General features: G+C 37.0%; 1 protein-coding gene across 1 annotated transcript; it reads right to left on the reverse strand.

Moving 5' to 3' along the window:
• Positions 1-6,341: 6,341 nt before the first annotated feature.
• Positions 6,342-12,153, reverse strand: LOC133329281 (uncharacterized). Its single transcript, XM_061537771.1, has 2 exons — positions 11,294-12,153; positions 6,342-7,767 (listed from the first exon to the last, which is right to left on the reverse strand). The coding sequence occupies exon 2, from the start codon at positions 7,761-7,763 to the stop codon at positions 6,855-6,857; it is 909 nt and encodes a 302-aa protein (XP_061393755.1). The 5' UTR covers positions 7,764-7,767; positions 11,294-12,153; the 3' UTR covers positions 6,342-6,854.
• Between the last annotated feature and the right edge of the window lie 622 nt (positions 12,154-12,775).

The raw sequence follows: 12,775 nt of genomic DNA on the forward strand, positions 1-12,775 counted from the left end.
CCATATCTCCCGATTTAAGGTATTTTTTGTCTATTAGACGCATTTTACAACCAAACTGGCTGTAATTTGGCACAGAGTGTTCTTTTTGAGTACAAAATGTCAATGCAAAATTTTATGTATGTAGGTCCAAGTTTACTGTTAGCCCCCATACAAAGATACCCCTATTTTAAGTATTTACCCAAAAATTGGGTATAAACTCATTAACTGACGAACCACTTGACATAGGCGCCCAAAATGTTGCACACATGTTTCTAATGTCAAAGCAAACATAGAAATCTAACATGGGGTCCCTGGGTCCAAGTTTTGATATAGCCCTCATATAACCATATCTCCCGATTTAAGGTAATTTTTGTCTATTAGACGCATTTTACAACCAAATTGGCTGTAATTTGGCACAGAGTGTTCTTTTTGAGTACAAAATGTTTATGCAACATTTTATGTATGTAGGTCCACGTTTACTGGTAGCCCCCATACAAAGGTACCCCTATTTTGAGTATTTACCCAAAAATTGGGTATAAACTCATTAACTGACGAACCACTTGACATAGGCGACCAAAATTTTGCACACATGTTTCTAATGTCAAAGCAAATATAGAAATCCACCATGGGGTCCCTGGGTCCAAGTTTTGATATAGCCCGCGTATCAAATCAGATAACTATTAAAACGCGTAACAAATCAGATAACTATTTTAATATAAAAAAGGGGGTTATATGGGGACTACCCCAAAAAGGGGGCGAATATTAATAATTTTTGGTAGGGAGATTTGTTACCATATACGACTACAAAATACCAAATTGCAGCAAATTCCGTTGAAAAACGCGGTCAAGAACCCCAAAATACCGAAAATTGAGGGGTACCGTTATATGGGGGGTACCAGAAAAATTGACCTATATTTATAATTTTTAGTAGGTTTATTTGGTACCCAATAAGAACTCAAAGTACCAAATTTCAGCGAATTCTGTTGAAAAACACGCTCAAGAACCTCAAAATACCGAAATTTTGGGGTTACCCTTACATGGGGGCTGTCCGAAAAAATGGACCTATATTTATAATTTTTAGTGAGGATATTTGCTACCCAATAAGAACTCAAAATACCAAATTTCACCGAATTCGGTTGAAAAACACGCTCAAGAACCTCAAAATACCGAAAATTGGGGGGTATCCTTATATGGGAGCTATGCCTAAACGTGGACCGATATAGCCCATCTTCGAACTTGACCTGCCTGCAGACAAAAGACGACTCTATGCGAAATTTTGGGGCTCTATCTCAATTCGTTTAGACGCTAGAGTGATTACAACAGACAGACGGACAGACGGACATGCATAAATCGTCTTAGAATTTTACGCTGATCAAGAATATATATACTTTATAGGGTCGGAAATGAGTATTTCGATGCGTTACAAACGGAAAAACAAAACTAATATACCCTCCATACTATGGTGGAGGGTATAAAAAGGGGGTTATATGGGGACTACCCCAAAAAGGGGGCGAATATTAATAATTTTTGGTAGGGAGATTTGTTACCATATACGACTACAAAATACCAAATTGCAGCAAATTCCGTTGAAAAACGCGGTCAAGAACCCCAAAATACCGAAAATTGAGGGGTACCGTTATATGGGGGGGTACCAGAAAAAATTGACCTATATTTATAATTTTTAGTAGGTTTATTTGGTACCCAATAAGAACTCAAAGTACCAAATTTCAGCGAATTCTGTTGAAAAACACGCTCAAGAACCTCAAAATACCGAAATTTTGGGGTTACCCTTACATGGGGGCTGTCCGAAAAAATGGACCTATATTTATAATTTTTAGTGAGGATATTTGCTACCCAATAAGAACTCAAAATACCAAATTTCACCGAATTCGGTTGAAAAACACGCTCAAGAACCTCAAAATAGGGTCGGAAATGAGTATTTCGATGCGTTACAAACGGAAAAACAAAACTAATATACCCTCCATACTATGGTGGGGGGTATAAAAAGGGGGTTATATGGGGACTACCCCAAAAAGGGGGCGAATATTAATAATTTTTGGTAGAGAGATTTGGTACCTATTAGGAACTCAAAATACTAAATTACAGTTAATTCGGAGGAAAAATACAATCAAAACCCCCAAAATTCTAAAAATTGGGAGGTACCATTATATAGGGGCTACCAGAAAAAGTGGACCTATATTTATAATTTTTTGTGGAGACATTAAGGACCCAATAAGAACCCAATGTAGCAAAGTTCAGCGAAAAACGTGCTCAAGAACCCCAAAATACCGAAAATTGGGGGGGGGGCACCCTTATATGGGGACTACCCGAAAAAATTGACCTATATACATAATTTTTTTTAGAGAGGTTTGGTACCTATTAAGAACTCAAAACACTAAATTACAGCCAATTCGGCGGAAAAATACAACCAAAACCCCCAAAATACTGAAAATTAGGAGGTTCCGTTATATGGGGGCTGCCAGAAAATATGGACCTATACTTATAATTTTTTGTGGAGACATTTAGTATCCAATAAGAACCCAATGTACCAAATTTCAGCGAGATCGGCTAAAAAAGGCGCTCAAGAACCCTAAAATACCGAAATTTGCCGGGTACCCTTATATGGGAGCTATGCCTAAACGTGGACCGATATATCCCATCTTCGAACTTGACCTGCTTGCAGACAAAAGACAACCCTATGCAAAATTTCAGCACCCTATCTCAATTCCTTCAGAAGATAGCGTGATTACAACAGACGGACAGACGGACGGACATGGCTAGATCGTCTTAGAATTTTACCCTGATCATGAATATATATACTTTATAGGGTCGTAAATCAATATTTCGAGGAGTTACAAACGGAATGACAAAATTAATATACCCTCCATACTATGGTGGAGGGTATAAAAAAGGGGGTTATATGGGGACTACCCCAAAAAGGGGGCGAATATTAATAATTTTTGGTAGAGAGATTTGGTACCTATTAAGAACTCAAAATACTAAATTACAGCTAATTCGGCGGAAAAATACGATCAAAACCCCCAAAATACTGAAAATTAGGAGGTTCCGTTATATGGGGGCTACCAGAAAATATGGACCTATACTTATAATTTTTTGTGGAGACATTTAGTATCCAATAAGAACCCAATGTACCAAATTTCAGCGAATTCGGCTGAAAAGGCGCTCAAGAACCCTAAAATACCGAAATTTGCCGGGTACCCTTATATGGGAGCTATGCCTAAACGTGAACCGATATATCCCATCATCGAACTTGACCTGCCTGCAGACAAAAGACAACCCTATGAAAAATTTCAGCACCCTATCTCAATTCCTTCAGAAGATAGCGTGATTACAACAGACGGACGGACGGACAGACGGACGGACATGGCTAGATCGTCTTAGAATTTTACCCTGATCATGAATATATATACTTTATAGGGTCGGAAATGAATATTTCGAGGAGTTACAAACGGAATGACAAAATTAATATACCCTCCATACTATGGTGGAGGGTATAAAAAGGGGATTATATCGGGGGTTATATAGCGAATATTAAACATTTTTGGTAGAGAGATTTGTTACCATATACGACTACAAATTGCAGCAAATTCGGTTGAAAAATGCGCTCAAGAACCCCCAAATACCGAAAATTGGGGGTATTCTTATATTAGGGGTATCCGAAAAAATAGACCAATATTCATAATTTTTGGTGGAGAGATTTGGAACCTATTAAGAACCCAATGTGCCAAATTTCAGCGAATTCGGTTGAAAACCGCGCTCAAGAACCTTAAAATTCCAAAAATTGGGGGTGCCGTTATATGGGGGTACCAGAAAAAATTGACCTATATTTATAATTTTTAGTAGGGAGATTTGCTTCCCAACAAGAGCTCAAAGTACCAAATTTCAGCGAATTTGGTTGAAAACAGCGCTCAAGAACCTTAAAATACCGAAAATTGGGGGTACCGTTATATGGGGGGTACCAGAAAAAATTGACCTATATTTATTTCTGGTAGGGAGATTTGCTTCCCAATAAGAGCTCGAAGTACCAAATTTCAGCGAATTCGGTTGAAAAACACGCTCAGGAACCTCAAAATACCGAAAATTGGGGGGTACTGTTATATGGGAGCTATGTCTAAACGTGGACCGATATATCCCATCTTCGAACTTGGCCTGCCTGCAGACAAAAGACAACTTTGTGCAAAATTTCAGCACCCTATCTCAATTCCTTCAGAAGATAGCGTGATTACAACAGACGGACGGACAGACGGACGGACATGGCTAGATCGTCTTAGAATTTTACCCTGATCAAGAATATATATACTTTATAGGGTCGGAAATGAATATTTCGATGTGTTACAAACGGAATGACAAAATTAATATACCCTCCATACTATGGTGGAGGGTATAAAAATACCGAAAATTGGGGGATACCCATATATGGGAGCTATGCCTAAACGTGGACCGATATATCCCATCTTCGAACTTGACTCAATTTTTTCGGGTAGACCCCATATAAGGGTTCCCCCAATATTGGCTATTTTGGGGTTCGTGAGCGCGTTTTTCAACCGAATTCGCTGCAATTTGGTAGTTTGTAGTCGTATATGGTAACAAAGTACTCGAATACTAAATTACAGCCAATTCGGTGGAAAAATACGACCAAAACCCCCAAAATACTGAAAGTTAGAAGGTGTCGTTATATGGGGGCTACCAAAAAAAAGTGGACCTATACTCATAATTTTTTGTGGAGACATTTAGTATCCAATAAAAACCCAACGTACCAAATTTCAGTGAATTCGATTGAAAAACACGGTCAAGAACTTAAAAATACCGAAAATTGGGGGGTACTCATATATGGGAGCTATGCCTAAACGTGGACCGATATATCCCATCTTCGAACTTGACTTGCCTGCAGACAAAAGACAACCCTATGCCAAATTTCAGCACCCTATCTCAGTTCCTTCGGAAGATAGCGTGATTACAACAGGCGGACGGACGGACATGGCTATATCGTCTTAGAATTTTACCCTGATCAAGAATATATATACTTTATAGGGTCGGAAATGAATATTTCGATGAGTAACAAACGGAATGAAAAAACTAATATACCCTCCATACTATGGTGGAGGGTATAAAAATATCGGCATATAATCTTGAATCGTTAGTGTTTGACTCTGCTCGATCTATTGCCTCTGCCATAATAGTTTTCTTTTTTCTGCCGTTTTGTGGCGAATTTTTAGTATGTTTAACTTGTCATAATTGTTTTCCCAATCAATAAGTGGCATGCAATGTCTGTTTCTATCCCAATTGTAACTCTTGTTAGCCTCCACATCGTGATTTTCCTCCACTTCTTTATATGGTTGTTGCTGTATGTTGGACTTATGTTGTCTTCAGGGATGGTCCGTGTGACGAATTTTTAGGTTTTCGACTGTCAAAAAGTTGTAAACGTCGAAAACGTAATATACCCGTATACAATGTAATGAATGTAGTAAACGTCATTTATATGAATATTTTCAACATATATAGTTATATCCAAGAATATGTATTAGTTTTACATATATCTGACTATTTTTTACTAGGACTGATAAAAAATTCTTATCTTTTTTGAGAAAATAATTCTGAAATTGGATATGGATTTGAGAAAAGCATACGCAATCTGTAAATGGATTAATAAATTTATCTATTTTCTCAAAAACCTAATGATTTTGGGTGGGTTTCCGTTGTTTCTGATGTATGTATTACGTCGGAAATGTATGTCATATATGTCACTGTTTCTAACGGACCTTCTCTGGTTTGCTTAATTCGCAGGGTTCCCTGCCGGACGTGTCTCCCCGGCTTGCTGTGGTTACCCCACAGACAGTTCGGACATTTAGGAGTGATGGTGTTGGGCTTGCAACATCTGGAACAAAATAATAACCTATCAGTAGATTGGCAGTTCATAAATAAATTACCACCATAGGCCTTTGGTGCCTCCGGGGTATGCTTTTCTCTGCGTCCTTGCATTCCAATCGCATCATTTCCACGGTCGGTATAGATATTGGGTAAATAAGCATTTTATATGCTCCCATATATATATTATTTTTTTATTTACAATTCATTAATATACAATTCAAATATAGATGTCGCCTCAGCGCCAGTTGGCTTTATAGAGGCTAATTGACAACAATTTAACATACTATGTTCACGCATATATTGCTGAATTGGAGCGTGGGAGTTCACTGATTAATTGCAGAGACCGTGTAATGGAGAGCCAAAACAAGAAGCAAATATATGTACGTATATTTGTTCTCGTTGCTTGCACAAATGGATGAAGAAAATGAACCCAACAGAGCACCAGAAAAATAAAATAATAAAGTGTTAGGATATTCAGTGTTGGAGAGTATCTTTATTATTTTGGATGCCTTAGGATTGACTACTCACTGGACAGGTGTGGTATCTTCCAAGGTTAGCAAAAAACAGACAGATGAAAAAAGAAATTGTCCCTTCAACATGGCCGATATACTCGCTATAAACTGATTACTTTAGTACAAGTATCTTGCCGTTATTACACTGGAATAACCTTGGCATTTTTAGAAAGATATTAGTTAATCAAAAAGAAAGGGGAAAGTTTAGGGATGCACATTTGGCGTAAACATTCCTCCCCCTTACAGTGTGTACTGTAATGGAATAAATATTTAAAAAAAAACTTATTATGGCGGATGTTGAAGAGACATATATAGAATGGGAATAATTAATTTCGAACAGGTTAAATAGAACTTAGTTTAAAAATTCACATTTGTAAGTTCATTATTTATAAAAATCCAATTTGAATAATATTCATTTTTTTTTTTGAGATATAATAATTAAAAAAAAAAATGACTTTTAGTCTAAATTCTAATCTAATGGTTGAATGTTCCGTACAGTACAATTCCAAATAAAGTACTTTGGGCAGTTGGAAGTCCGGGTTTGGCATACATTCCATCGAGTACAATTCTTGCGTATACATCGACGCCTAGAACGATGTCAATGGGCGCAGATACGTTGAAAAACTTATCTGCCAATATAAAGTTAGCGAAATGTTCTTTTATGGAGTCAGGGAGCGATTTCTTTGGCGTCAGGGTGCCGATCCGGTGGTTTACTCTTAGTGTAACATCTATACTCCTTGACAATTCCGCTGTAGCCCATAGAGTTAGGGGGCAAATTGTTTCCTTGTCAAGTTCCAGACATACCACGCCTAACTTATCCAATAGCCTTTGGGATACGTAGCTCATTCTGGCCGCAGAATCAAGAAGGCATCTAGCCTGATGGTTTTTTCCCTTATTTTCGACTCTTACTAAAATGGTTGGCAGTAGAGTGACCATGTTGTGGTTTAGTAGGGAGGTAAGGGATGCGGTGGTTGGCGTAATGGGAGCAATGCGTGAATCTCGACCAGACGTTGAAGAACCGGACAAAGACTGTACAGCTTGACTTGATGTTGAGTTAGTTGCCTGTCTGATATGCCTATCATCTGTCACCCTCCTCTCGGCTTCCCGAGATGAAGCTTTCCGAAGTCTAGAATGGGTGTGGAGTAGTGAATGATGTGCCTTGCCACAGTACCTACAGCCCGTTTTGGTGAAGCAAGTCCCCTGTGAGTGAGTATGGGCTAAGCAGTTCATGCAGTAACCATACTTCTTCACAACGCGCATACGGTCCAGGGTGTTTAAGTCGTGAAAACGAGAGCATGACTTAAGAGCATGCCTTTGCCGGCAAACTCTACACGCAAACTTGCATTTGGTGGAAACTGATGTTCTTCTATTGTGAAACTTCATTTTTCTGAAAAAGAGACAAATATTAGATATGGAAAAGGGATTTTTGGATAGGATAGGATAGAGAAATAATTTAATTTAGGAAATTTTAGGATAAAAGGATAATTAGTTATGGGATATTGTCTAATATAATGACTAATTTCGTAATGGGTCTGGTTATCACGCCTCCTTGCGTGCGGACATCAGCAACTCTTACTCGGTTGTCGGACCCATGGTATACTTTCGTAACTCTTCCCAGTCTCCAACAATTAGGAGGCAGGTTTTCTTCGCGGACTACCACAAGAGTATTCTCAGTGACATTAATCTCTGGAGATTTCCATTTATGTCGTTTCTGGAGTTCCTTTAAATATTCATTCTTCCACCTGGCACAGAAATGCTGATGGATCGCCTTGAGCCTTTGCCACCGATTTCGTATAGATATCGGTTCTTCCTGGATTTCCGGATCTAACGGTAATAAGATTGGAGTTCCAATTAAGAAATGGCCAGGAGTTAATGCTGTTAAGTCAGATGGACTTTGCGACATAGAGGATATAGGTCTAGAATTAAGACAGGCTTCGATCCGCGATAACAAAGTCTGAAACTCCTCGAATGTGTATCTGGTAGATCCTGCAACCTTCTTGAAATGTTGCTTAAAGCTTTTTACCCCCGCCTCCCATAAGCCTCCCATATGTGGGGCGCCTGGAGGTATGAAGTGCCAGGTAATGTTTTGGTGGGAATAGTTCCAAAACCGATTCTAGGGTTCTATGACGGTTTGTTAAAAACCTATCCAACTCTGACCATTGTGGAATGATAGCCTTGTCGGTCAACGTTTGCTCCCATAATGTGAGTGTTGAATCCGGAAGGCAATTGGAGCACAAGAATATAAAGATTGGATTCCAGCTGTTGACATCAATGCTATAAAGATTCAAAGTGGATATGCAACCATTTATATCCCTTTGAATCCTTTTAAGAGATGCCGCATTTTCGGTTGGAATCGAGGGAAGGCTAAAAAGAATTTTGAGCTGCTCATTAACAAGAACCCTTTTGTTCTCATAGCGCGCACACAGGTTACTCCAGGCATTCTGGAAGCCATCATTGGTGAGCGGACTTTTGGCTACAATCTCATGAGCTTCTCCCTTAGTTTTCTGCGACAAATGGAAAAGCTTTTCTACCGGGCACAACTTTGAATTGCGGATACAAACTGCGGAAAACATATCGCGGAACGTAGGCCATGACCTATAATCACCATGGAAGGTGGGAAGCTCTATTGGAGGCAAATGAAAAGGGTTGTTTGGAGATGGTTGAAGGCTAGGAGAGGGACTGTGAACTATGTTCGACATGTTTTCTAAAGCTTCAGTTAACTTTGATATGATGCGACAGTAGGTGGAATACGAATTCCTATATTTTTGTTTCACTGTCTCGATTTCTGACGCTTCGTCATCCGCCTCTTCCTCACTCTCTTCTTTGTTGGACAAGTCATCCAAACATTGTTCATATATTACTCTAAGTCTTTCCCAAGTAGATTTTGTTTCCCCGATGTGCGCATCTAAAAGGCAACGTGTGGATACGGGGAACTCATTGCTATTGAGTGACGCCTCAAACTCCACCAAGCTATCAGCTAGGCGAATAAATCTGTCTAATGACATTTTTCCCTCTTTCTCTTTTTTTGTGTAAATCACAAGGAATTGGGAATATTGGAAAAATCAGGTCTGAGATTTAGCAATAGAAGCAAATAATAATTTATCCTCAAGGCACTCGACAGATTTAGATTTGGAAATTAACAAAAGAAAACTAAATTTTATACAAATGTTCAATTTAGGAAATAGTTTGAACAATCTATGTATATGGAAAACAAAAAAAATATAAATTTTATGGAAGATGTTTTCTTTTCCTATGACCTAAGTTGAATCAAAAATCTATGAAAAGATATCAAAAAAGAAATAAAGAAAATTTTTAATGTCAAAAATCCACTACTATGAAAATCCAAGAAAGAAATATTTAATAAACCATTAATATTAATTAACAGAAATATATATAATTTTTTTTAACTTCAAATTTAAAACTTTGTTCAATTCGTTTAAAGAATTAAATTGAATTAAAATTAAAATTGCCTATAAAAAATTTTAGAAAAAATGGAAAAAAATGAGAGAATAATAGAAAACAGTTGAAAAAATCTAGAAAAACTATTAAAAAATATTATGATATTTGGAAAATCAAAAAATATTGAAACAAATAGAAAATAAAAATATTTCGAAATATAAAATGTTGTTCGGACAAAATCGAAAAGTAAATAAAAATTAGAGGAAATAAATTTCAAGAATAGAAATAAAAAAACTGAGAAGAATTATAAAAATTATAAAATTGTGAGTTTAATGTGAAAAAAATCTAAAAAAAAAATATTAAAATAAAATTGTTTTGAGGAAAAAAGTGAAACATTATAGAAAAAACATAAATTTAAAATTACAAAAATATTGAGAAAAAATAAAAAAAAGAAGTATTAGAACCTTAAAAGATATTTAAAAATTTGAATTCCAATTTAAGAAAATCAAAAAAAAATAAAATAAATAAAAGTATTAATTCTGATATGAAAATGAAAAGACTAAAGACTGCTTCAACCCACTGTGTCAGTCTATCTGTTGACGAACTATCTATGGAATATCGCAAAAAATGTAAACAAACCCGACAGATTGTCTGGCGGAGGGTACAAAATGGAAACAAAACATTGAACCAACTGCTTGTTTCTTATTTGTTTTGATTTTGATGGAGAGCGCCAGGCACGTGTGACTCACTTATCATTGTTTATTCTCTGTTGTTATTACGCACATACACGTACGCGCAAACCATTTACATGAGATAAGGAAACAGAGAAATCCACATGAAGAGACCAGCACAAAACACGCAAGGCAATCAGCCAACCAGTGAAGTCCACTCAAAGAGAACGAACGCAGCCCACAACATACTAGGCAAAATGAACTGTTGCTGACTATGCCACCAGCACTCAATGTACAAGAGCGCTTAAATTCTCAGTGGCCGTAAGAGAAATGTGCTTTAAGAGTTAGGAGAAGCTGGTTTGATGAGTGTTGTCCAACTCTGAACGGCATGCGTATATGTGGGACAAAGAGACTTGTGTTGTGATTCGTTGCTCAGCGCACTTAAGAGAAAGGCATGTGCTGAAACTCAGATTAATCAGGTGGATGAGCGAAGCAGTACTCTCAACGGACATGCGCATAAATGCCAATATGAGGAATGACTTGAGCGGCAGTCAGTGGAATGTTATTAACATTGATGTTGGATCACCTATGTTAATAACATGTGCATTTGTTCGATATAATGGTTTGAACATACCAAATAACAAAACCACGTTTTTTGAGGAGCGTGTTAAACACTGTCAAACAAAAGTATTTTACATCAAGCAAAGGCTTGTGTAAACTGTGAATTTTTTTATATTTATTTTTTAATATGATTATTTTTTTTTGAAATTTTGGATAAAATGACCATATTTAGATTCACCTGGTCTGCCACTTTACACTTTAATCAGTATTTGGGGAACTTACTGCGGATTACAAGATTGTAATTTTTACTTGCTATGCTTTGCCGTCGGCACTTCTCTGGAACAAACTTCAATTTTTTTTGCGGTTTTTTCCACTTTTACCAGCAAATTTAGGGGTTTGTCCAAGTTTACCGGCAACTTTAGGGTATTTGATCCAAGTTTACCAGCAACTTTAGGGTATTTGATCCAAGTTTACCAGCAACTTTAGGGGTTTTCTCCAAGTTTACCGGCAACTTTAGGTTATCTTTTTAATAATAATTTTGTAACACCGTGTTGTGTGACAAAAACCAAACTGATCTCACTTGAAAATCCAACTAGCGAAGGAACCAAAACATACCAGTGAGCATCAATTTTTTGTGAAGCTGAAATCTCTCCTTACGGCCCTGTCTCTGATCCGGCTCGTTAGGACCAAAATGTTCACGCATATATTGCTGAATTGGAGCGTGGGAGTTCACTGATTAATTGCAGAGACCGTGTAATGGAGAGCCAAAACAAGAAGCAAATATATGTACGTATATTTGTTCTCGTTGCTTGCACAAATGGATGAAGAAAATGAACCCAACAGAGCACCAGAAAAATAAAATAATAAAGTGTTAGGATATTCAGTGTTGGAGAGTATCTTTATTATTTTGGATGCCTTAGGATTGACTACTCACTGGACAGGTGTGGTATCTTCCAAGGTTAGCAAAAAACAGACAGATGAAAAAAGAAATTGTCCCTTCAACATGGCCGATATACTCGCTATAAACTGATTACTTTAGTACAAGTATCTTGCCGTTATTACACTGGAATAACCTTGGCATTTTTAGAAAGATATTAGTTAATCAAAAAGAAAGGGGAAAGTTTAGGGATGCACATTTGGCGTAAACATACTATATTAATTCTGATTATTATATTATATTAACTATATAGAATGTGTAAATCCGCATATAAAAATATTTTACCTGTTAATTTTAAATTTTGAAAGCTATTTATAAACAGTGAGAATAGTAAGGGGCCTAAAACAATTCCCTTAGGCACACCATATTTAACTTCACTTACTCTGCTACGTTCTGTCCCAACTTGTACGAACTGTTTACGATTATCTAAATAACTTTTGAGAAGGGAATGTGCATTACCACGTATACCATAATACATTAGTTTTTCCAGCAACAATTTACGGTCAACTAGATCAAACGCTTTAGAGAGATCATAAAAAACAGCCGCTACAGCTTTTTTACCCATATCCAAACCTTGGCAAATATAATTTTGAACATTTATCACAGCTTCTTCTGTACCGCAACCCTTACGGAACCCATACTGATACTTATTTAAAATATTGTTGCTTATTAGGTAATTGTAAATTTGATTGATGAAATCGGCCTGAATTTTTCGACAGTGCTTGCCTGACTTTCCTTAGGAATAGGGATTACTTTATGAATTTTCAAAATGTTTGGATATTCTCCTGTTCTTATCACATCGTTGAATATTTCTACTAAAAGTGGAG

The sequence above is a fragment of the Musca vetustissima genome, unplaced genomic scaffold, assembly GCF_032173495.1.
Source record: "Musca vetustissima isolate MV318-11 ecotype Yass unplaced genomic scaffold, APGP_CSIRO_Mvet_v1 utg184390, whole genome shotgun sequence".
Classification (NCBI taxonomy): domain Eukaryota; kingdom Metazoa; phylum Arthropoda; class Insecta; order Diptera; family Muscidae; genus Musca; species Musca vetustissima.